The sequence below is a fragment of the Lygodium microphyllum genome, chromosome 4 (genome assembly GCF_053477565.2).
Source record: "Lygodium microphyllum isolate KBCC chromosome 4, Lygodium_microphyllum_v1.1.10, whole genome shotgun sequence".
Classification (NCBI taxonomy): Eukaryota; Viridiplantae; Streptophyta; class Polypodiopsida; order Schizaeales; family Lygodiaceae; genus Lygodium; species Lygodium microphyllum.
Genome location: NC_141138.1, coordinates 108,702,116 through 108,725,677, shown reverse-complemented (window position 1 = coordinate 108,725,677; position 23,562 = coordinate 108,702,116). Strand labels below are relative to the sequence as shown.

Genomic DNA, 23,562 nt, shown 5'->3' with positions numbered 1-23,562 from the left:
CCGCCTCCAATCACCGCCAAGCCTCGGTCTACACTCCTGGAGCCCCTCCTACAATAGGACCTTCCCAAGTCTGCCCTCTTGTTGTGAGGCCACGAACTACTAGCTTGCCCAAGAGGGCCATACTCTGATACTCTGGGTCGATGATCCCAAGCCCTCCCTCTGACCAATGCCGGATGATGGTCGCCCATGCCACCTTGGCCCGCGAATCCCCGGAGCTATCAGACCCGACCCAGAGAAAGTTCCGCACTAGGTGGTGAAGCTAAACTACACAAGATGAGAAGCACCAACACGAGGCAATGTACCACGCCATGTCCACTCCTTCCATGGACACCAATGGCGTGCTCCCAGTAAGTGTGTGAACTGCCCAGGAGTACCTTCCCTATTCGATGGGCCTGGGCAGGAATGAGCTTGTGCTCCTGTAGAAGTAAGATGTCGATCTATCTAGCAAGGGCAACAAGCTACAGCTCCTCCCGAACAATCAACTTCCCAAAACCACATGCTCCACTATAGTGGAGGCTATTCACATTCCAGAATGCAAGATGTAAACTCAAGGAGAAACATGTGACTGACCGAACAAACATCTGTTTGGTGTGGAAGCTGCTAACGAAGAAGAGGGGCTATGAGACATGCGGATACGGTTAGCTGCCGGCCTGGATGGTGAACTCCATTTCCCCCTCCTGGACCATGGGGGTGATGGATGCACCTTGTGGTACCACCAAGGCATCCATCAACCAAGCCGAGAGGCGAGACTCTATACACTGGTAGAAGCGGGCCGCCTGAGCCAAGGGCCACTCGATCACATCCATCGGAGCTCACCACTACAGAGGGGCTCGAAAGATAGTGCTCAGATGTGGAAACTCGGCCCCAGCCCACCAATTAATGTCCATCATGCAACCTAGCCACTGCTGGGAGAAAAGTACCAGTCAACCTTCTCCCATCCACTGGGAGATGTGGTCTACCACTTGGCTCTTCACCTCCTCCTCTATCTGTGTCGTCGTCCAGTCTCCTATGTGAGAGATCTAAAGGAAGAAGGTGTAGTTTGGTCCATCCGGTGGTGCTAGTAAATGGACCTTGCTGCTCCTTGACTTGCGCACCATGAAGATTCCCACCTCCAGGGGTAGTGGGAACTCTCCGTGCTCCGCAACTCTCAGGTAAGACCACAGCCCATTGCAAAAAAACTCATGTGGTAGTAGCTACGCCTGTCTTGGGAAAGTGTGACGGGCAACATGGATGGATGAGGTAGTGGCTGTGTGGTGGTTGGTGGGGGGGGGGGGGGGGGGGGGGGGGGAGGGCTCGACTGCCGGTGAGTGGAGGGTGTCGGCATATGGGGCTCCTTTCCTCCAATGGGGGATGGGAAGGGTGGTCACTTGTATTGGGTGGGGATCAAGGGGGGTGGTTGGCGGGGGTGATGGTGGGGAGGGGGAAAATCGAGGGGTTGTGGGGTGGTCCGATGCACACGGCAAGTGTGGGGGGTGGGGGATATGGGCCCTCGAGAGAGGTGGCCTGTGACGCCACTATGGGGGGTGGATGCATAGGCCTGTGGTCTTGCCGGGGAGGGGGATGTTCGCCCTCTTGCTCCTTGCTGTCGTGGCTGTGTTTGAGGGGCTGATTGCAGCCCCCCTGCCGTCTCCCTCTCTGTCGTCTTTGGACCCGTGTGAAGCCGTCCGCATCCACCTTTGGGCCTGTCGACGAAGCCACCTTCGCTCTGAACCGCATACAGTCTGCTGCCTGATGCCCAAACTCATAGCAACACATACACTACCCTGGCTGCCCAATCACACTAACCTGCTACCCAGGGGGGGGACGCTCGCCCTCCTACTCTTTGCTGTCGTGGATGTGTTTGAGGGGCTGATTGCGGCCCCCCTACCGTCTCCCCCTCTGTCGTCTTTGGACCCGTGTGAAGCCGTCCGCATCCACCTTTGGGCCTGCCGACGAAGCCACCTTAGCTCCGAAGCGCATATAGTCTGCTATCGATGCCCAAACTCATAGCAACACATGCACTACCCTGGCTGCCCAATCACAATAACCTGCTACTTGAAGGAATGTCCACCTACCTCAATCTCCAGAAACCGCGGTATATTCTGTCTCTTTCACTGCCACCCGTATCTTCGCGACTCCTGCTACTATCACTGCGTTTGCGAAGAGGGCGGGAAGGACAGTGCCGAAGAGCCGTCCGAAGTCCTCTACTAGCTGGCGATACTCTACAGCCAGTCCAAGGAAGAGTAGGGTGCCCGGATATCTGAGGAACTTGTTGTGGAGCGCGAATGCCTCCACTATGACACCACTGTACCAAGGAACCATGTAGATGACCCCCTTTGTGGAAGCATAGGGTGAACTGGCCACTAGCTCACGGGCTGCGTCTGCCGAGTGACAAGCGTGGGGCAGCACTGGGGGGGAGGCAACTCGATGGCGCAACTATCTGGCCGAGGCAGAGGTACAACCCGTCGCCAAAGGGAATAGGCGGGCGAAATGGGTGGGTCGCGGCGGACGCAGTGGCAAGTCAACAGTGACCAGCGGGAGAGACGAGGGGATAGCAGGGGGCACAGTGGCAGGTCAGCGGTGACAGGTGACGGAGCTCTCAATTATCCTTGAAAATTAATTAAATGGCTGAAAAAACTAATTAGAAGGCCACCATTTAGCAAGACTTGCCCATGCAAGTAAGGGAAAGGCTGTTCGAGGCCGGTTGACCTTCATTTCAACATTGTGGAAGTTAGAAGAGAAAGAGAGAGAGCTATTATTGCACTTTTCTAGTGATTGGAATTCAAGGAATTGCCAGAGATTTCAAGAAGCCAGCCATCCCAATTACATTTGACCATCCAAGGGTCACTTGAAGGCCAATCCTTCGGTAAATCAAGGGAAAAACTGAGAAGAAAGCTTATTGGTCATTTATGATAGCAAGAGAAATTGAAAAGCATAGAAGATTGGAGCAATCTCTGTGTACTTTATCCCTTTGCAATACAAGTAAAAGAAATACCACAAGGGGAGCCAATTTTGGGGTCAACCATTGTCCTAGATGGATTGATAACGTTTGTATTTCAGATTATGTGAATTTTATGCATTCTTAATTAGGTTATTTACCACCCTACCTGAGAACTTAGAAGGAAAGTTAATTTCATGGTTCCATTGCCTGGATACCATCAATTCCCTTGTTTTGATGGGCCACTAGCACTCAATTGAAAATCAGAAGCATTGCTTTAGTGCTGAAATTGTATTCAGCTAAGAATCATAGGAAGAATGTCTTCATACAATGAGCTAGGATCAAGCAGTGACGATGCCTCTCAATCTGAAAATTCACAAAATGGAGGGGAGAATGCATTGTTTGATCTTGAACAAGGCACTCAGCAAGGGCAACAAGCTGATAATGTTGGTGTAGACCAAAAAGCGGGTCCTAGGCCTCTTGCTGTTGATGATCGGCAAGAAAATGAAGAATATGATAACTAGTTTAAAGATCGACTGAGAACAGAAGCTGATATCTTTGTTTAATTGGCAAAGGATACTCAATTCACTTAATTTTTGAATTCTTCAAGGGATGGCAACAAAGTCAAGAAGAGGAAGTCATCCTCTAGAGCTTCGAGACAATAAGATATACCAAAAGAAGAGCCAAAACAGCCTGCAAATGTTGCCAATGTAGACAATAAGCAAAAGCAATTAAACTAATGGGGCAATCAATGCAAATGTTGTGAGAGTGCACAACGGAAAGAGGAAAGTGAACACGGAGAGGAGACAAAGAGAGAACGCAAGAGAGAGAAGGAACAATGTGACTCCAATGGCTAAAGGTACAACACTGCAACAGTCAACCCCAACATGCAGCTCTATGTTAGCAGATATGTCACCTCATGGCTAAGTCTGTGATTCAGTGGGCTAGGGCACCAAGATATTATCCTGATTGTTTAGGCATTTTATGATGGTCATATTAGCATTTATTGTTGGCTAACCAACATTAAATGCTAGCTGACCTTACATGATTTACGGCATTATTTTTGCCTATTTATTCAAACTTCTCCTCCACATTCATTGATCATTCATCACCTGACTAGTTCTAGTGGAGGGAGAGGAGCAAGTGCCAATGCCTTCACCACCAATGACTCACATTGGTTCTATATTGTCTCATATCTTGGTATATGGATTCCATTTCCCAAGTATCTCTTTGCTTCTGAGTTCTTTGTGGAGTGTTCTTTTCTTTTGCATGTAGTGACTGGGAGGCACGAAGATCGAGACAATCATTGTTCGTTAGCAGCAATGAGACAAAGAGTGAGAGAGAGCAGAGGAGAGAGTATGCATGATTTGTGGATACACTTACGAGTGTACCACTTTAGGTTTTTTAGATAGATATATGTGTAAGTAAGGCTGTGTTCACACCCGAGCACATTAAAAGGCACAAGGGCCTTTATTCCCAACAACCTCCCACCTAAAGGCAATGTGCCTTAAGAGAAGAAAAGAATCAGCTAAGCCTGGGTATGTACAAAGCTGAAATACATATATCTATCCAACTCCCATCATCTGTCGGCAATGAGCAAACCGCTCTGCTGGAAGACCCTTCATGAGAAGGTCTGCAAAATTATCATCTATATGCACTTTGACAAGCTCAATGCTCTCGCTATCAAGTACATCTCTAATGAAGTGGTACTTCACCTGTATGTGCTTCGTCTTCGCATGAAAGGCGGGATTTCGTGCTAGCATGATAGCACTCTGACTGTCACAATGGAGAACAGGTAACTCTGTAATGCCAAGTTTTCCCACCAGACGTAAAAGCCATAAAGCCTCCTTGCATGCCTAAGTGGCAGCCACATACTCTACCTCTATAGTAGACAATGCAACACACTTCTGTAGCCTAGAGATCCAAGAGACTGCTCCTCCTGTGAAAGTAAGCACATACCTAGAAGTAGACTTTCTGCAATCCGCATGAGCAACATAGTTTGCATCTGTAAAGCCAACAACAAATGCCTTCTGCTTTCCAAAGCAGACGCATAGCTCCTTTGTGCCTTTGAGGTATATCATAATACCTTTCACTACTTCCCAGTGCATTTTGCTAGGGTTTGCCATGTATCTGCTAACCACTCCCACTGCAAAGGCAATGTCAGGACGTGTAGCAACCATAGCATACATCAAACTGCCAATAGCTGAAGCATATGGTATCTTGGCCATTTCAATCTTCTCATCATCAGATGTAGGGCTGTCCTCTGTACCAAGTTTCACATATGGAGGCAATGGAACGCCGATTGTTTTTCCTTCCTCCATATTGAAACGCTGCAAAACCTTGGAGATATACTCCTGTTGAGATAGATAGAGCAATCCTTTTGACCTATCTCTGAGTATTCGCATGCCAAGAATGTGTTTTGCATCACCAAGATCCTTCATGTCAAAGCTGCCATGAAGACTTTGCTTCAGTGAGTTCAAGGCATGAGTATCCCTGTCAGCAATCAGCATGTCATCAACATACAAAACCAAGATAATCATGCTGCCATCTGATGCCTTCTTGGTGTACAAGCAGTGATCCACTTGACTTCTATGGAGCTACATCCCCTGTAGATTCACCACCAATGGCAGATGCTACCCGCTACAAACAGTTGATTGGGTTGTTGATATGGCACTGTAACACTCGGATTGATTTGTGCTTTCCTATAGATTTGCTTGCGAGGTTCATGAGTGAGCCCAAGCTGGTTGATCAGTAGGTTGATTTGAGTACTTTGCAATTTCCAAGAGAAAACCCCAATCTAGACATTTATTATCCAGCAAGTACAGGAGATTCAACCTTGGTTCTACAAGACTGGACGTATTCAAATTGGGCTGGCAACGTGGACCACAAGAGGTCAACAATAGGATATTGCTTCACTTTGGGTACAAGTGCTATCTCTAGGAGTGGCAAGAAGCAACCTACTATTACTCTATCATCTACCAAGGTGGAGTATAGAGTGGCGTTTTCTACCACATGTGAGACAATGTGGCTTTGGTGATTATTAGGAGAACTTGCTATCCTCAAACAAGTCTTATTACACCATATTGTGACAATGAAGTTGCATTGCTTTGGTAAGGAGTCCTATATTCCATGCTAGGTCAAAGCACATTGACATACACCAAAATCTAACAACCATATGCTGAAAACCAACACCTCATAATCAACCTCTAATGTTCATGATCTAATAATCATACTCTAATGATCATACACTCGTGCAAATATACATTTTCGGAGTTGCAATGAAAACCATATCCATGAGCATACAAATTACAATGACTAGTACACTTAACAGTGACCAGCTAGTAAATAAATTGTCAGTTAGCAATACCCTGGATGCATGTTGAATACACCCGAGATCCACTATATACTAGAGCTGTCCATCACTATAGAGGAGTGGAAGTGCTACCTTTCCCTTGAGCATCAAGCAATGCTCTAGACCTTCTAAGCTCTGTTGAGCCTGACTATTGTGAGATGGAGGATTGAAGCTCAGCTTAGAGTGCAGTAGACAGTGTAGAGAGTAAAGCACGACACTTAATGCAATAGACCGAAAGAGTGTAATCTGAAAGTACAAAGTACAACCCTTAAACCTTAGGGTTGTAAGGGGTGTTCACACCCGAACACGATAAGTGCCTGTAAGTGTGTGACATAAGCACATACGAAATAAGACCAAGTCTAGGAAAAAAAACCTCTCATACCGAGAGTAAAAAGTGCCCCAATGTCCTACTAATCACGGGCACTCCTATGTAAGCGTAGGCGTAAGTAAGGCGTCAGTGAAAACCCAACGAACCCGCCTGGAGTGAAGAGTGATCAAGAGTACAAGGATAATCCGCCACCAAAGGAGATCAAACTTAAAGCATTGCAAAATGCTTCAAATTTGTCGCAAGGAAGAGCTTTGGTGAAGATATTTGCCACATTACTAGTGGTAGGACAATAGATAAGGCTGATATCACCTGCATATAGCCTCTCTCTGACAAAGTGATAATGTATCTCAATGTGTTTCGTGCATGCATGAAACACTAGGTTCCATGCCACTGCAATGGCACTCTGACTATCAGTGAACAAAGGAGTAGGCTCCGTAACAGATACATCCAAATCAGCTAGCAAGCATCTAATCCATATACATTCAACTGAGGTAGTGAAAGCTGCCTTGTATTCAACTTCACATGATGATGTAGCAATAATGGATTGTTTCTCGCTAAGCCAAGATATACAAGATGAGCCAAGAAAGAAACAATTGCCACCAGTGGAGTGATGTGAATCATAATCACCAGTCCAATTAGAATCACTATAAGCATGTAATTGCAGTGGTCCCTTCTTGGCATAAAGCAATCCAAGAGATCTAGTACCTTGCAAGTAAAAAAAGACACGCTTAACAGCTTGCCAATGTGACATGCGTGGCTGATGCATATATCTGCTCAGGGCTAAAGTTGCAAGCTATATGTTCGGCCTAGTGTTGCATAGGCAAATAAGACATCCAACTACTGAAGCATATGTGTGTATATCAAACAAATCACTGTCATCATGTAATGACAGCTTTAGTCTAAGTTCCATTAGTGTACAGACTGGCTTGCAATCCTATAAGCCAAACTTCTCAAGAAGTTTACCAATGTATCTTGACTATGATAAACCAATACCTCTAGCATCATGTATGAACTAAATGCCCAAGTAATAATGCAAAGACCTGAAGTCTGACATGTCAAAAGGTTGCTGTAAATTTTGTTTGAATGCTGAAATCTGATCAACATGTGTCATTGTAAGCAAGAGATCATCAACATATAGACAAATGATCAACATAGATCCCCCCTCTTTACATACGTAAAGGGTAGAGTCAGATGAGCTGTTTATGAACCCTTGGCTAAGCAAAAAAGCATCTATCTTTGCATACCAAGCTCTAGAAGCTTGTTTCATATAAAGTCTTTTTCAGCTTGCAAACCAAGTGTTCGGATCCCTCAACTGCAAAACCAATGGGTTGTTGTACATATACTTCCTCATGAAGTTCCCCATGTAAAAATGCAATTTTAATATCCAACTGATGCACAGTTGATCCATAATGGACAGCCAAAGCAATCATAGACCTGATGGTCATCATGCGGGAAGTAGGAGCAAATGTCTCCTCATAGTCAATGCATTTCTTCTGTGCATAGCCTTTAGCTACAACCCTTGCCTTATATTTGTCAATGGATCCATCTGCATTCAGCTTGTAGATCCATTTTGTTTGAATGGCTTTCTTCCCAAAGGGAAAAGACACTAAATCCCATGTTTGATTCTTAGTGATAGAATCCAATTCAGCTTGCATTGTTGCCATCCAATGCACACTTTGTTGTGCATCCTCAAAACATTCAGGCTCCTCATCATCAAGTATGCTTGCTACCATAATAGACTCCATGGTATGTGTAGTATCATGCATATGAGCTTGCCTTCTAGTACGACCAGCCATGGGTGCATCCAAATGACTATCTTTCATAGTCTGTAAATACGACCTAGGCATTTGTCTTGCCTCCTAGCTGTGCATAAGCTCTTGCTGAATTTCAGTTTCAGCACTTTGCTGATTATTCAGATCAGCCAATGGCTGATTTTCTGCATTTTTCATTGGAGCAGCTGGCTGAACATTGAGTTCACTTGTTGAAAGTCCAGCTGAATCACCAAATGTAATGGGCAGCAGCCCTTCAAATACATCATGGGCAGCCTGATATGTGTCTAAACCAGCAAGAGACAATTTTGATTTTTCATCAAATAGTACATCCCTACTGACAAACACCTTTTTAGAGACAGGATCATAGAGTCTGTAGCCTTTGTTTTCACTACTATAACCCACAAAAATGCATTTGACAGCCTTGTTATCCAATTTTTTTTTGAGTACCTAGGGAATGCGTGCATATGCAAGACACCCAAAGGTACAAAAGTGTCCAACAGAAGGTTTCCGACTGTTCCAAGCCTCAAAAGATGTAATTTTCTTTAATGCTTTGGTGGGGCATCTGTTCAAAACATGGCAAGCACACATAACGACTTCCATTCAAAAACTGTGTGGCAAGCTCTTTGCTTTCAGCATACATCTGGCCATCTCCATGAATGACCGATTCCTCCTCTCTGCAACCCCATTCTGCTATGGAGTATAAGCAACAGTGAACTAACTATAATGCCCTTATGCTTCAAAAAAGAATTCAACATAGAGGACATATATTTCCCCCCACCGTCCGAACAGAGAGTCTTTATTCTATAGCTAGATTGGCTCTCAACAAGTGCAACAAAAGCCAAGAATGCATCATACACTTCTGACTTTTTTACCAAAGAATAAACCCAACAGAATCGAGTAAAGTCATCAATAAAAGTCACAGAATCGAGTAAAGTCATCAATAAAAGTCACAAAATAGTAACATCATCCAAATGACTTTGTCTACATAGACCCACATACATCTAAATGCACTAACTGTAACCTAGATGTGGCTTTGAAAGTAACATCACGGGGAAACAAAAACCGATGCATTTTTCCCAAAATACATCCTTTGCACAAGTGCTCAAGAGGTCTCTCCAGAAGAGATAATCCATCTAGCATCTGTGTACGTTGTAAGAGCATCAAGCTACTAAAGTTTACATGCCCCATCCGAGCATGCCATAGCTCTACCTATATCATAGCAAAAGTAAGAGTGGATGCCAAGTACGTTGACTTATCAACTAAAAGAGCATCCAACTCATATAACCCATGACATAAAGTGTCAGCCAAGACCAAAGTCATGTGTTCTTTGTCTCTCACCATGCATGTGTCATCATCAAATGTGACTTGCAATCCACAACGTGCCAAAGAAGAAATAGAGAGCAGATTCTTCTTTATACCGAGCACAAACAAAGCATCCTATAGGCGAATAATAGAGCCATCAATGGCTATGAGAACAATCTCCCCAATACCTCTAACAGGTTATGATGCATTGTTGGCACACTGTACAAACTTGCCAACTGGAGCTGCATCAACAAAAGCAGATAAATCTCTGCGAGATGTGATGCACCACTGTCAAAAAACCAAGTGTCTACATCCTCAGTAGAGCTAAATGCTTGATCATCCCAAGAAGTGTTATAATTGCATGTGTAAAAGTAATAGTTCCTATCTGCAACAAAGGACGCGAACTCAATAGCAGTGGAAGAAGAATCAGAAACAAACATTCCTGACTCCTTTTTCTCCTTGGCGATGCACTTTCTACACTCATTGATGTAGTGACTTGGCTTTTTGCAATAATGGCATTTGCCCTTTTTGGATTGCATGCCCCTTTGTTTTTTACTTCTCTGTGAGGTGCCTGAAGTCCCAGAGCTCTGTGGAGCATTCTTTACTTGGCTGTCGTTGCCTTTCTGTCTAGCCATAAAAGCTTGCTCAAAGGCTATGACATCCATACCACTATTTCTTCTTGTTTGCTCCTCTTCTAGAAGCAGACTGACTAACTGAAGAAAAGTAATCAGCTCTGCAGCAATCCTCATGGTGAGGTTTAAGGCCGTCAAGTACAAAGGAGGTAATGAGTTCAAGGTAGTAGATATCATCTGCGCATCTAAATAGTAATCATCGGCATTTATAAGTTGCTCACGCAAGTCCTGAATTTTGTTCAAGTGATCCTGCATAGAATCACCCTCATCCATCTTCAATGTCTCTAGCTCTTTCTTTAAGAAAGAGATGCGAGTCTCATTCTTACCAGCAAACATCTGCTCCAAAGTTAGCCAAGCTTCTCGTGACGATGCTAAGAGCAGAGCAAGTGGAGCTACAGACCTCTGGAGCTCGCAAGCACTCCTGAATGCTAAACAGAGTTGAACTAAGCAAAGCTTTGCTCTGATACCAAATGTGAGATGGAGAAAGGGTCAAAGCTGACTGTCTCTCTATATATGTCTCTGTGTCTCTCTCTCTCTCTCTCTCTCTCTGTCTCTGTCTCTCTCTCTCTCTCTCTCTCTGTAGTACAACCCTTAAACCTTGGGGTAGAAAGGGGTGTTCACACCCCAATACGATAAGTGCCCGTAAGTGTGTGACATAAGCACATACAAAATAAGACAACAAGCCTGGGGGAAAAAGCCTCTCATACCAAGAGTAAAAAGTGCCCCAATGTCCTACTGATCACTGACACTCCTATGTGAGCATAGGCGTAAGAGAGGCGTAAGTGAAAACCCAACAACTATAAAGTCAAATCCAACTAAAAGGCTTCTAAGTAAAGTTGCAACAAGTGAGAGTGGTTTGCCAAGCCACCCTCTTCATCCATTTGGCATCCATTGATAAATAATTCTGAATTTCCACCAGGTACCTCCTAGAAACTTTACCTCTAATCTTCCTTATTTTCAGCATGCTACCTATTGGAACAATCCCTTGTCATGTGCCCCTCCTATTCACATGCAAAGCATTTATTTGCATCCATTAACTCCTTGCATTGTGCAAGTGTTTTCAAAGTTTCTCCTTATTATTTTTGCCTCTTTTCAGCCCTATTTTCAGATCTGCCCTTCTTTCCAACCTTTGAATACTTCTCAAACAACTCCTCATCATCATCTTGGAAGCCCGAATACTTTCCATGCACCAAAGTATCGGCTATACTTGCCATCTCTATGAGTTGTGACATGCCATGCACCAAAGTATCGCCTATACTTGCCATCTCTATGAGTTGTGGCATGCTGGTCACGAAGGTCTTTATGCAAAAATACCTAATTCCTTTAGGCAACCCATAATAATATTTCTCCACTTGCTCATAAAAAGGGACAGCTCGATAAAAAGTAAGGGGCAGTAATGCAAGCAGTCATAATATCCAATTCAAAGGGTCTTGTTCTACCTTGCATTAGAAGTGCGGACCACCACTGCAATGTATTACCCTTTAAGAAAGTGGCTGCCTTTCAAATCTTAGAAGATTCGGTGAAATTGCCTCTCGAATAAGCTACCTCAAATTGTTGAATGAGTGTCAAATCTTTCAGCCTATCTTGTACACCAGTGAAGACCTCAAACTTCACCCCTTTTCCACCCTCATCATAGTCCTTTGCTACCCCCTTGGGAGTAAATTATCATAAACTGGCTATTGCAAAAGGATACACTTTATTGCCTTTGCGTCATAACCCGCACCATAAGAAGCATTTGCATGAGCAACATTCATTCCTTGAGCCCCATACATACTATGGGGTGCAAATGCATTACCATACATGCCACTTTGTGCCCTAGGCATCATGCCAATACTACCATACATGGAGTTTTGCATTCCACTTGCCATATCGGAATACATTGGGCATTGCATTCCATGCATTGGTTGTTGCATACCATAAGAATTACACCTGTCAGAAGTGGTGCAGCAATGGAAGCATAAACATGTGCTGAAATAAAGAGCTGAACACAAGACAAAAGAAAAGAAAGAGATAACACAATACAGATGAGAACTCAGATGTATACTCGGAAAATGGAATCCATATACCAAGACATGAGACAGTACACATACAATGTGAGTCACCGGTTGTGGAGGCACTGGAACGTGCTCCCTCTCTCCAAGGACTCTCTAGTGATGAATGAATGAATGAATGAGGAGGGAGCCAGACAATATATAGGACAAATAAATGCCCAAAATATGACTGGTCGGCCAGCATTAAATGCTGGCCCACTGCCTGCAAATAATGCCCAAATCTCAATAAATAATGACAAATAAAATGCCTAAATAATCTATGTGCCCAGCCTACTGAACCACAAGTCCAGACTCAACCATGAGCTGATTAATCTGCTAACAACACCATGCATCCCTATATATGGTCCTTGACCCACCATAACATGAAATATAAGTACCACCACCAAAGTATCATGTCAGCCTCATTCTTGCACGCATGCCTTATTGTCCAAAATCGGTTGCATTGGCACTACCAAGATGGCCTTGCATTTGTGTGTCTTGCCCCACTAGCACCAACTATTTTTGCTCATTGACAACATTGGGAGCATCTTGGGACAATTGTGACATTTCCTTCAATATATCCAATTGTCCCAAAGCCCTAAAGAATGACTTCCTCTTTTTTGCACTTGCTGTCCTTCTTTGAAGAAAATTCAAAATCCAAGTAAATTGAGGATCCTTTGCCAATTCTGCAAACATATCAATTGCTCTCCTCAAACTATCTTTGAACTGGTCATCAAATTCTTCATCTTCTTGTTGATCATCAGCATTTAGTGGCCTAGAGGGACCCACTTCTTGCTCTAAACCCAAAAGTTCTCCTTCTTGCCAGACTAAATACCCATTCCAAGATTAGGACTATCAAACCATAATTTCTATTGTAAATTAGGGTTTACAACAAAGATTGGTCGCTGATTTTGCTAGAAATTGTTGAGGAAGGATGAGAATAGCTAGAGGATGAGAGAAAATCCTGAGGAGAGAGAAAATTCAAACTTCAATTGTGAGAAAGTGGAAAAAATCAATTGTTTCCTTGTCTAGACACCCATGAAAGTTGTCTCCGTTAATGAAACATGCCGAATATGATGTTGCTTAGCTAAAACAACTCTCAAATGTTGTCACCTGCTGCTATAGTCTCCTTTGGGCCTATCATAAGCTCCTAGAGGGTCTCTTGTTGACTTGAAATGACCCGTCTACTGCAACAACAATGGCAGCCTTCTCTCTCTAGAGAAAGTGACAGGCCATATACGCACTCACCCACATTACTTGGATTATACATAGACGAGGCGTGTGAATACATTGATAGGGGAGGAGGGACTGGAGCTAACTTAGCTGAAGTATTGATACCGATACTAATTTATGCAGATGATATTGAACTCATATCTTATTCACCAAAAGGCTTGCAACACCACTTGGATGCATTGCACGCTTTTTGCAAGGATAGAGACCTCACAATGAACCTTGAAAAAACCAAAGTGATGGTATTCAATACATCCGCAGCATGGGTGACCTGATATATGTATCAATTCACATTTGGAGGGGATGCAATGGAGCATGTAAGGGAGTATGTATACTTGGGAGTCACCTTTTCTGGCTCAAGATTTTCACTGAAGGGAGCAACTAAAGCCCAATTAGCAAGAGGTTATGTAGCACTTCAGGACTGAGAGTCAATGTGCTTGTGCACAATTTCAAGAACCTTACGCTAAATTATGGTTGTTTGACACCTTAGTCACTCCCACCCTCCTATATAAAGCTGAAATATGGGGTTGCAACCTATACCATAGACGACTAGCCCCACTCATAGATCACACTCGCCCAAAGAGAGAACACTATGATAGTTGGAATTGCATAGAGAGGCCACTAATATTGATGATATCACATATGATCATGAGTAAGGCCTCTACACCACACCCTATCATTAGAGCGGAGCTAGGGGCAACACCCATGGTTGTAAAGACACTCTTTAAAGCAGTGACATTTCTACATAGGCTATGGGAGCTCCCACGTCATAGATACTATAGATTGGCATTGGCCTCTTCCAAACAATAAGCAAAGGGGAGAAAGAATGTTGGTACTCACAAATGACAACACAGATGAGCCTACATGGACTAGACATCAATTGGCTCCCCCCATTTGACTATAGTCTGGATGGAGCTAAACTACCCCTTACCCAACCTGAGCTGAATTTAGTCATTACAGCTGGCATTTTGAGAGTGGAAATAGGGAGAATTTGGATCCAACCACCTCTCCCTCTAGGATCAAGGATGGAGCATTACCGGGATCACTTTGTTAGAGATTAGTCATCCCTTGGACTAGCATTCTCAAGATACAATTGGTGCAACCGATTCTCTTGGAGAGACCTATGCATTTCCTCTCAGCTATTTGGGCCTCCTTTTCAGCAGGCGCCAATGTCTAGGCAGTTTCGGTGGGCAGTTTTAGTACCACGAGGGCAGGCTGACAGATCGCATTTATTGCAGCATTTATGGCGGCCAGTTTGGTGGTACTTTGACCAGATTTGGCAGGTTGGCCAAATCTGGTAGCAATCGGCCAGATTTGGCTGGCTGACCTGCCATATTCTATCATTCCTTTTTGAGCTATATATAGCACTTGTGCAGCCTGCCTTCCTCACTTCTATTTTCCAGGTTGATGAGAGTGATCTGGCTCAAGGTGATAAACCAACAGCCCTTGTACATCTTCCCTCTTCATTTCACCAATCCATTGACTACAAATTTATGCATTCTTCCGCCTCTTTTCTCTCTGCATCTTCTCTCGTGTTCATTGCCTTTCAGTCTTGTCCATATGCTTCCACATTCGCTGCACTCCAACATGGTATCAAAGTAGTGTAGAAGGAGATTGATCATGGGCAGACCTGATCGGGAGGATTCTTCACGACAAAAGTTTGCATTACAGTCTACACAAAGGAGTGATATTGCTGTTTTTTGCAGGTCCTTGATATTGGTGTAGGGGGAAAAGGCTGTGTTTTCAACCTTTTGAGGCAAATTTTGAGTTTTCATCGCCTCCAGCAGGTGAAACTCTTTGAGGATGGGCAGAGGAAGCCCTAACAAGCACTAGCACTATGCATGAAGTTAGAGGGGGCTGCCCTTGTTTTTATGCAAGTCATTCAATTTACAATGTCAACCGAAATTGACACGGAGTTTTAAGCTATTATGGACCATAAGGTCCCCATGTTGCCATCTCTTTCTTCAAATCAAAAGCTTGATTAGGAGAATTCCTACATTCGGCACGTAATGATGCTTGCCATCTTGGAGTCTTGTGATTTGGTAGAGCTCATGACTACGGATATAGACCATCCTACAGCCCATGATGCCTCCAAGCTTTCTACAAACGAGAAAACTGAGTTGATGCAAGTACAAACACATTGGGAGAAATTGAATGCCCACATCTGTTCTTTCCTCTTTCTCTCTTGCACTCCAACTATCATTGCTCACATCGAGTACTTGACCATGGCTTGGGAGATATGGCTAGATCTTCGATCAAATGTACAATCAGATAACCATGATCAGGCTAATGTCACTAGAGGTTCATGTGAGAATGGAGATGGAAGCTCTCAGTTGGGAATACACTATAGACAGTATAGAGAGCGAGAGTGAAAATACAGCACGACTCCCAATGCAATTCCAAAAGTGTGATGAAAGTACACAGTACGACCCTTAGATCTTAGGGTTGTTAATGTGCATTCACACCCGAAAGGTGTAAAACAAGGTAAGTGACCGAACTCTATAGCATAAACACATAAAATAGAAAATAATGTAACTAGGAAAAAAAATCCATTGTAAGGAGAGTAAAAAGTGCCCCAGTTTCTTTTCAGATCACCGACACTCCTCTGTGAGCATAGGCGTGAGTTAAACCCAAGAAACCCCCCTAGAGTGAAAAGTGATCAACATACAAGGATCATCCAACAAAGGAGATCAAATTTAAAGCATTATGAAATGCTTCAAATTTGTCGCCGCAAGGAAGAGCCTTAGTGAAGATGTCTACCACATTGCTGGTGGTAGGACAATAGACAAGGCTGATATCTCCTGTATGTAGCCTCTCTCTGACAAAGTGATAGTGGATCTCTATGTGTTTCGTGCATGCATGAAACACTACGTTCTGTGCTACTGCAATGGCACTCTAACTGTCAATAAACAAAAGAGTAGGCTCCGTGACAGATACATCAAGATCAGCCAACAAACATCTCAGTCATACACATTCAATTGTGGTAGTGAAAGTTGCCTTGTATTCAGCTTTACAAGACGATATGGCAATAGTGGATTATTTCTTGCTAAGCCAAGAGATGCAAGAGGAGCTAAGAAAGAAACAATTTTCACTAGTAAAGTGACGTGAATCAAAATCACCAGCCCAATCTGAATCACTGTAAGAATATAATTACAATGATCCCTCCTTGGCATAAAGCAATCCAAGAGTCCTAGTACCCTGCAAGTAATGAAAAACACACTTCACAGCTTGCCAATGTGACATGCATGGGTTGTGCATAAACTGCAAACTAAATATCTGGCCTTGTGTTGTATAAATAAATGAGACACCCAACTGTTGGAGCATATGTATGAATGTCAAAAAAATCATTGTCATCATGCAAAGACAGCTTGAGTCTAGTCTCCATCGGTGTGCTAACTGGCTTGCAATCCTAGAAGCCAAATCTCTCAAGGAGTTTATTAATATGTCTAGACTGTGACAATCCAATGCCTCTAGCATCATGGATAAACTGAATGCCCAAATAGTAACGCAAAGGCCCCAAATCTGACATTTTAAAAGTTTGCCGCAAATTTTTCTTAAATGCTCAAATCTTATCAGCATTTGTTCCTATGAGCAAAATATCATCCACATAAAGACAAATCACCAGTAAGGATCCCCCCTCTTTGCATACGTAAAGAGTAGACCCTAATGGGCTGTCAATGAAAGCTCGGCTGAGTAATAAAGCATCAATTTTTGCATACCAAGCTCATGGAGCTTGCTTTAAACCATACAAAGTCTTTTTCAGCTTGCATACCAAGTGTTCAAATCCCTCAACTACAAAACCAATGGGTTGCTGTACATACACTTCTTCTTGAAGTTCCCCATGTAAAAATGCAGTTATACAAATGACACGGAAGGATCCCCCCTCTTTGCATACGTAAAGAGTAGACCCTAATGGGCTGTTAATGAACCCTTGGCTGAGTAAAAAAACATCAATTGTTGCATACCAAGCTCGTGGAGCTTGCTTTAAACCATACAAAGCCTTTTTCAGCTTGCATACCAAGTGTTCAAACCCCTCAACTGCAAAACCAATGGGCTGCTGTACATACACTTCTTCTTGAAGTTCCCCATGTAAAAATGCAGTTTTAATATCAAGTTGGTGCACGATCCAACCATGATGGGCAGCCAAAGCAACCATACACTGAATGGTGGTCGTACGGAATATAGGGGCAAATGTCTCCTCATAATCAATGCCCTTCTTTTGCGCATAGCCTTTTGCCACAAGCCTGGCTTTATACTTATCAATGGATCCATTTGCTTTTCTTTTCAGCTGATAGACCCAATTTGTGCCAATGGCTTTCTTTCCAACAGGAAATGCCACTAAATGCCATGTTTGATTCTTTATGATAGAATCAAATTCACCTTGCATTGCTACCATCCAATGCACACTCTGTTGTGCATCCTCAAAACAATCAAGCTCCTCATCATCAAGTGTGTGCTGCCATAACAAACTCCATTGTGTTAGTATGATCATGCAAATGTGCTTGTCTTCTAGTACGACCAACAATAGGAGCATCCAAATGACTATCTTTCATAGTCTGCAAGCACCCATCTAGGCATCTACCTAGCTTCTTGATTATGTACAAGCTCTTGATAGACCTCAAATTTAGTATCTTGCCGAATATTCAGATCAACCATAGGCTGAATTTCTGCATTGCTTAATGGAACAACTGGCTGAATATTTTATTCATTTAGTGAAACTCCAATTGTATCACCGAAAGAAATGGCCAGTAGCCCTTCAAACACATCATTTGCAGCCTGATATGTATCAAAACCAGCAAGGGATAATTCTAATTTTTCATCAAAAATCACATCCCTACTGACAAAGACTTTCTTGGAAACAAGATCATTCAGTCTGTATCCTTTGCCCTCATTGTTGTACCCTACAAAAATGCATTTGACAGCCTTGTTGTCCAACTTCTTTCTTAGTACTTTGGGAATATGCGCATATACAAGACAGCTAAAAGTACGAAAGCAGCTAACTGAAGGTTTCGGACTTTTCCAAGCCTCAAAAGGCATGACATTTTTCAATGCCTTAGTAGGGCACCTGTTCAAAACATGGCAAGCACACGTTACTACTTCCATCCATAAGCCATGTGGTAGATTCTTAGCTTTCAGCATGCATCTAACCATCTCCATGAGTGACCAATTCTTCCTTTCTACAACCCCATTCGGTGGTGGAGTATATGCAGTAGTATACTGATGGGCAATGCCTTTCTGCTTCAAAAAATTATTCAACAAGAAAGACGTGTATTCCCCCCCCAGTCCGAATAGAGAGTCTTGATCCTACAACCAAATCGATTTTCAACAAGTGCAACAAAAGCCAAAAAAGCATCATACATCTCTGACTTTTTCACCAATGAGTAGACTCAACAAAAATGAGTAAAGTCATCAATGAAGGTGACAGAATAATACATCCACCCAATGACTTTGTCTGCATAGATCCACATATATCCGTATGCACAATCTATAATCTAGCTATTGCCTTAAAAGCAACATCACGAGGAAATGAGAATCGATGCATTTTTCCCAAAATGCATCTCTTACAAATATGCTCAGAAGGTCTCTCCAAAAAAGGTAAGCTATCTAGTATCTAAGTACGCTCCATAAGCATCAAAATGCCATAGTCGGCATGCCCCATGCAAGCATGCCACAACTCTGCTTGTAACATAGCAAGAGTAAGAGTAGATGCTAAATAGGCTGACTAATCAATCGCATAAGTGTCTAACTCATAGAGACCATGACATAATGTGCCAGTCAATACCAAAGTCAAGAATTGTTTATCCCTAACCATGCATTTGTCATTATCAAATATGACCTGCATACCACACTTTGCTAAAGAAAAATTTGACAACAAATTCTTATTTATCCCTAGCACATATAATGCATCTTGTAAACAGCTTGTAAACAGAGAGTAGAGCCATCAATGGCTTTCAAGACAATCTCCCCAACATCTCTAATAGCATAAGGTGCATTTTTGGCACATTGTATAGACTTGCCAACAGAGTTGCAATAACAGAGGAAAACAAATCCCTGTGGGATGTAATGTGCTTAGAAACACCACTATCAAAGAACCAAGCAATAGCATCCTCAGTAGAGCTAAATGCTCTATTAGCCCAAGAAAAATCATAACTGCAAGTGTAAAAACAATAATCACATTCTACAACAAAAGACACAGACTCTATAATAATAGAAGGTGCATCACAAATAGACATCCTTGACTCCTTTTTCACCTTGGCAATATGCTTCTTATATTCTATGATGTGGTGACCCGGCTTCTTACAATGATGGCACTTGCCCTTCTTGGCGTGTGTGTCCCCTTGCTTCTTGTTGCTCTAGAAAGTACCTCTAATTTTAAAACTCTGCAGAGCATTTTTAGATTGGTTGCCCTTATCCTTCTGTCTCGCAAGTTCAAAGGCTATAATATCGATCCCGCTATTCTTTCTTGTTTGCACTTCTTCTAGGAGCAAACTAACCAACTAAGAAAGATAAGTGGCTGCAAAGAAATTCACATGGTAAGATTTAAGGCCATGTGAAAGGCCAAATAAGAGGGTGGCAAGGAATTCAAAGTAGTAGAGATCATCTATGCATCAAAATAGTACTCATCTACATATATTCACTATTCATGCAAGTCCTGAATTTTGTTAAGATGATCCTACGGGCATCACCTTCATTCATCTTCACATTCTCAAGCTCCTTTTTTCAAGTAAGAGATGCAATGTCTCATTTTTTTCCAGCAAACATTTGCTCAAGTGTGAGCCATGCTTCTTGTGAAGATGCAACAGACCTTATATGCAATATTATGGACCACTGAACTGCCAGTGCAATTAGTGACAATGCTTGAGTATCCCGTGCGTCCCAAGCCTTTTGTGCTACTGATCTTTGGGAAAGTGACTGAGCTAGAGCAAGCCTTTGACCACATCTTCCTGGGGGAGGTGTGGCTCAAAACTCCGGGATGGACTTCTTCACCACTAACATAATCCCAAAGATTTTTTGCAATCAACACATTCTTCATCATGAAAGACCATAGTGAATAATTATTGCTGTCCAATCTATCCTCCTTGGATACATATGTGAATACATCATTCTCTCCCGGATTGGCCATGGTAAATATCATTGTTTCAAAGAGCACAAAAGCAAGAACCAAAGCTGGAACAACCTGGAAATTTGCAAATCTCCAGAAATTACAGCATATACCAAGTTGTAATTAGCAAATCTGTCACACTTGATCATAACTATCCAATATACACGCTGTCCAATGCACAAACAGTGCTCAGCAGCACAACAAATGCAAAAGCCCCAAAATTTTACTGTCCAAACTGCACAATTTCAGACTATTTCAGACTGAATCTTTGGTACATGTGCCAATGTCTGCTCAATACCCAAAAGCCCCAAATTTTCTGACCCACTTCCCAAGAAATTTCTGCAATGTGTGTGTCTAAAAGCACATCTAGGAGCAGAGATGCACTCCTTGGGCAAAAGACCCTTGCTGTAATTCAATTTTTTAACAGGCAGCACTCGCATCTGCAAGGCGGCAGCGCTGGTGGTGCTGGCAGATGCATGAGGACACACTAGAGAAAGAGAACGTTGAGACCCAGCCAAGCACATCAACCACTAACCTAGTTCAAGGTCTCAAGTCTTCAAGGGGTACACCTCGATTGCCTAAGAAAAGGAAGAGAAAAGAAAGGAAACAACAACGGCAATTGCAAGTGGCTGTAGACCCCAAGAAGATTGAAACCAAGAGTGCCGAAAAGCTAAGGAATAAAGCATCGAGACCATCCACCAATGAACTCATTGATGTCTCTCCTAATAGCGGTGAAACCTCAGACACATCCATGTGCTCTGAAAAATCAAAGCAGCAGTTACCATCAATGGTTGCTTTCAACACTCAATCCACCGACAATAGAACTCGCACTGACCAATCAAGAGTGGATACAACGCGGTCACGACAGGGTGACAAATTTATACCGGTCACATCCGAGGAGAACCATGACAAAATAGCAGCAAAACCTCAGGAAAAATGCACAAACCCCGAAGGGGTTTTGAGAGATCCCTTTGCATAGAGACATGACACCATTTCATTTGTCAGACATACCAATTGGGCAAAAGGATCCAAATGAGAAGGATAAGAGCAATTCCAACATTGGATCCAATAGATTATCTCACCAATTTTCCTAGCTAACTTTTGGAATAGATTTTATGAGCTTTAAACCCAAGGAGATTTCACTCTTTTTGGGTTGTTAATATGCAAGAGCTTAGTAGTCGGCACTTGGCTTGGTTTGGGCAGGGATCTAGTAGCTTGTGCTAGATTTGGAGAGGTAGAGGAATGCAGAGACACTATTTATGGGCTGCCTCAGGGCTCACGAGGTTTGGAGGCGACCCCTTGGGATAGATTTTCATGGCACTATAAAGTCAATGATGTAAGTGACCTTGGAAATTGTAGCTTTGATCACAAACCCAGGCCCAGATTATGGATATCAGGATGTCCCCAGGAAAGTCATTCCTATCTCATTTCTTATCAGCTCTTCGACACAATAGGTACACTAGATTTTTCTCAGTCAGAGCGGACCAAGGGGCATTGTCAAGGATAGGAGTTAATAGCTAATATCATCACTTACTCTTTTTGGACCACCAAATGCAGTTACGTTATAGACTTGCTGGATATGTCCACTACAAAGACTTCTCGAGAACTTGGATAGAGATTTTTCACACCCCCTGTGGAGGATGGGACAGGGTATGCAGCGATTCAGAGAAGGAGAGATGCTTTTCTTAGGTTTTGGGATTTCGTCACTTTGATGCACATATTGTCTAGCACTATAGACCTCTTGATTGATCATTTACTCGGGCCTTGTAACAGACTTCCCCTTTTGGTGCAATTTTTATTATATCTTGGAAGTCCCTTACAGGACTCATCTTGTACTTTCTTCAGGATATTTTGTCCCGAAGAGATTCATTATTAGAGCTATTCTCTTCTTTTGAAGAAAGAAAAAAGAATGCGACTGTACTTGAATGGTGCCACTACTGAAAGAATTCTCAAGGCTGATGGTTTCTTCTGAGCATATCATAGCTAGCAAACATCTACAATGTCTTATGGCCTCATTGCACGGTAAATGTTGCCGACATCAAACGCTGCGTTTCCGATGCTTTAAAAGACGGACTTGAGGAAGAGAACAGGCAGGAAAATGCCAAAAGATTCAAAACGATAATGCGTTAGCTGAAAGACCCAATCAAAGACCAATCTTACCTTCATAGCCTGTGAGAGAGAGCTGATGGATGCGGAAATGGTAGACGGAGAGGCTATCTGATGCATTGAGCTGGCTATGCACTTGTTTCTGCACGGAGGTAAGGAAGACACGGGCCTCTTTACGAGTGCCAGGCTTATGCAACTTCTCAAGGATGGCCTTCAAGGAGTTGTAGGCCTTGTCGCTGGATTCTTTGCATTCTTCCAGGAAATGCTCCACGGCGGCGCGTGTGTGGTCGGCCATGCCAGTCTGCGGGGTGAAGGAGGAATGCGGACAGCTTCAATGGCGGAGACCCTGGCCGCGCAGCAGCTCCTGCAGTTCAATAGATCGGAATCGGCGGGCACATTCTTCCTTCCGCTCGATCAGGAGTACCTCAACTTTCTTCTGTATGGAACGCAAAGGTTTCATTACACTAGTGTGCGCCAAATGATTTCCACCCGCCATCTTTTAAGCCATGCAAACTTCAATGCGGAGAAAAACCTTTTTTTTTTTATTACGGAGAGAGGATAGAGTATTTTTTAAGAAATAATGTACATTTAAGTAAATAAAAAATCATTTACAACTCAAGGCCTAAGGGCTCCTTTTTACATGTCCTTCTTTGCTCAAGGCATTGACAAATATCTTACCAGCACTTTGATCTCGACTCTTTGAAATTGTTCATGCAAGGATTCCCATTTGGAAATAGTTTTAACATCAGTAAAAGTGGTTTTTAAATCGAATCTCATGTCACATGAGGCTC

At 43.0% G+C, this 23,562-nt stretch overlaps 1 protein-coding gene across 2 annotated transcripts in view; it reads right to left on the bottom strand.

The window, feature by feature from the left end:
• Window positions 1–23,255, bottom strand: part of MMT (methionine S-methyltransferase) — a 106,482-nt gene extending 83,227 nt beyond the window's left edge. For both annotated transcript variants that reach the window (XM_087676401.1, XM_087676400.1), the window contains exon 1: window positions 22,826–23,255. In XM_087676401.1, the coding sequence (XP_087532527.1) occupies window positions 22,826–23,066 (241 nt within the window). In that variant the 5' untranslated portion in view covers window positions 23,067–23,255. The remainder of the gene's footprint in view (window positions 1–22,825) is intronic.
• Between the last annotated feature and the right edge of the window lie 307 nt (window positions 23,256–23,562).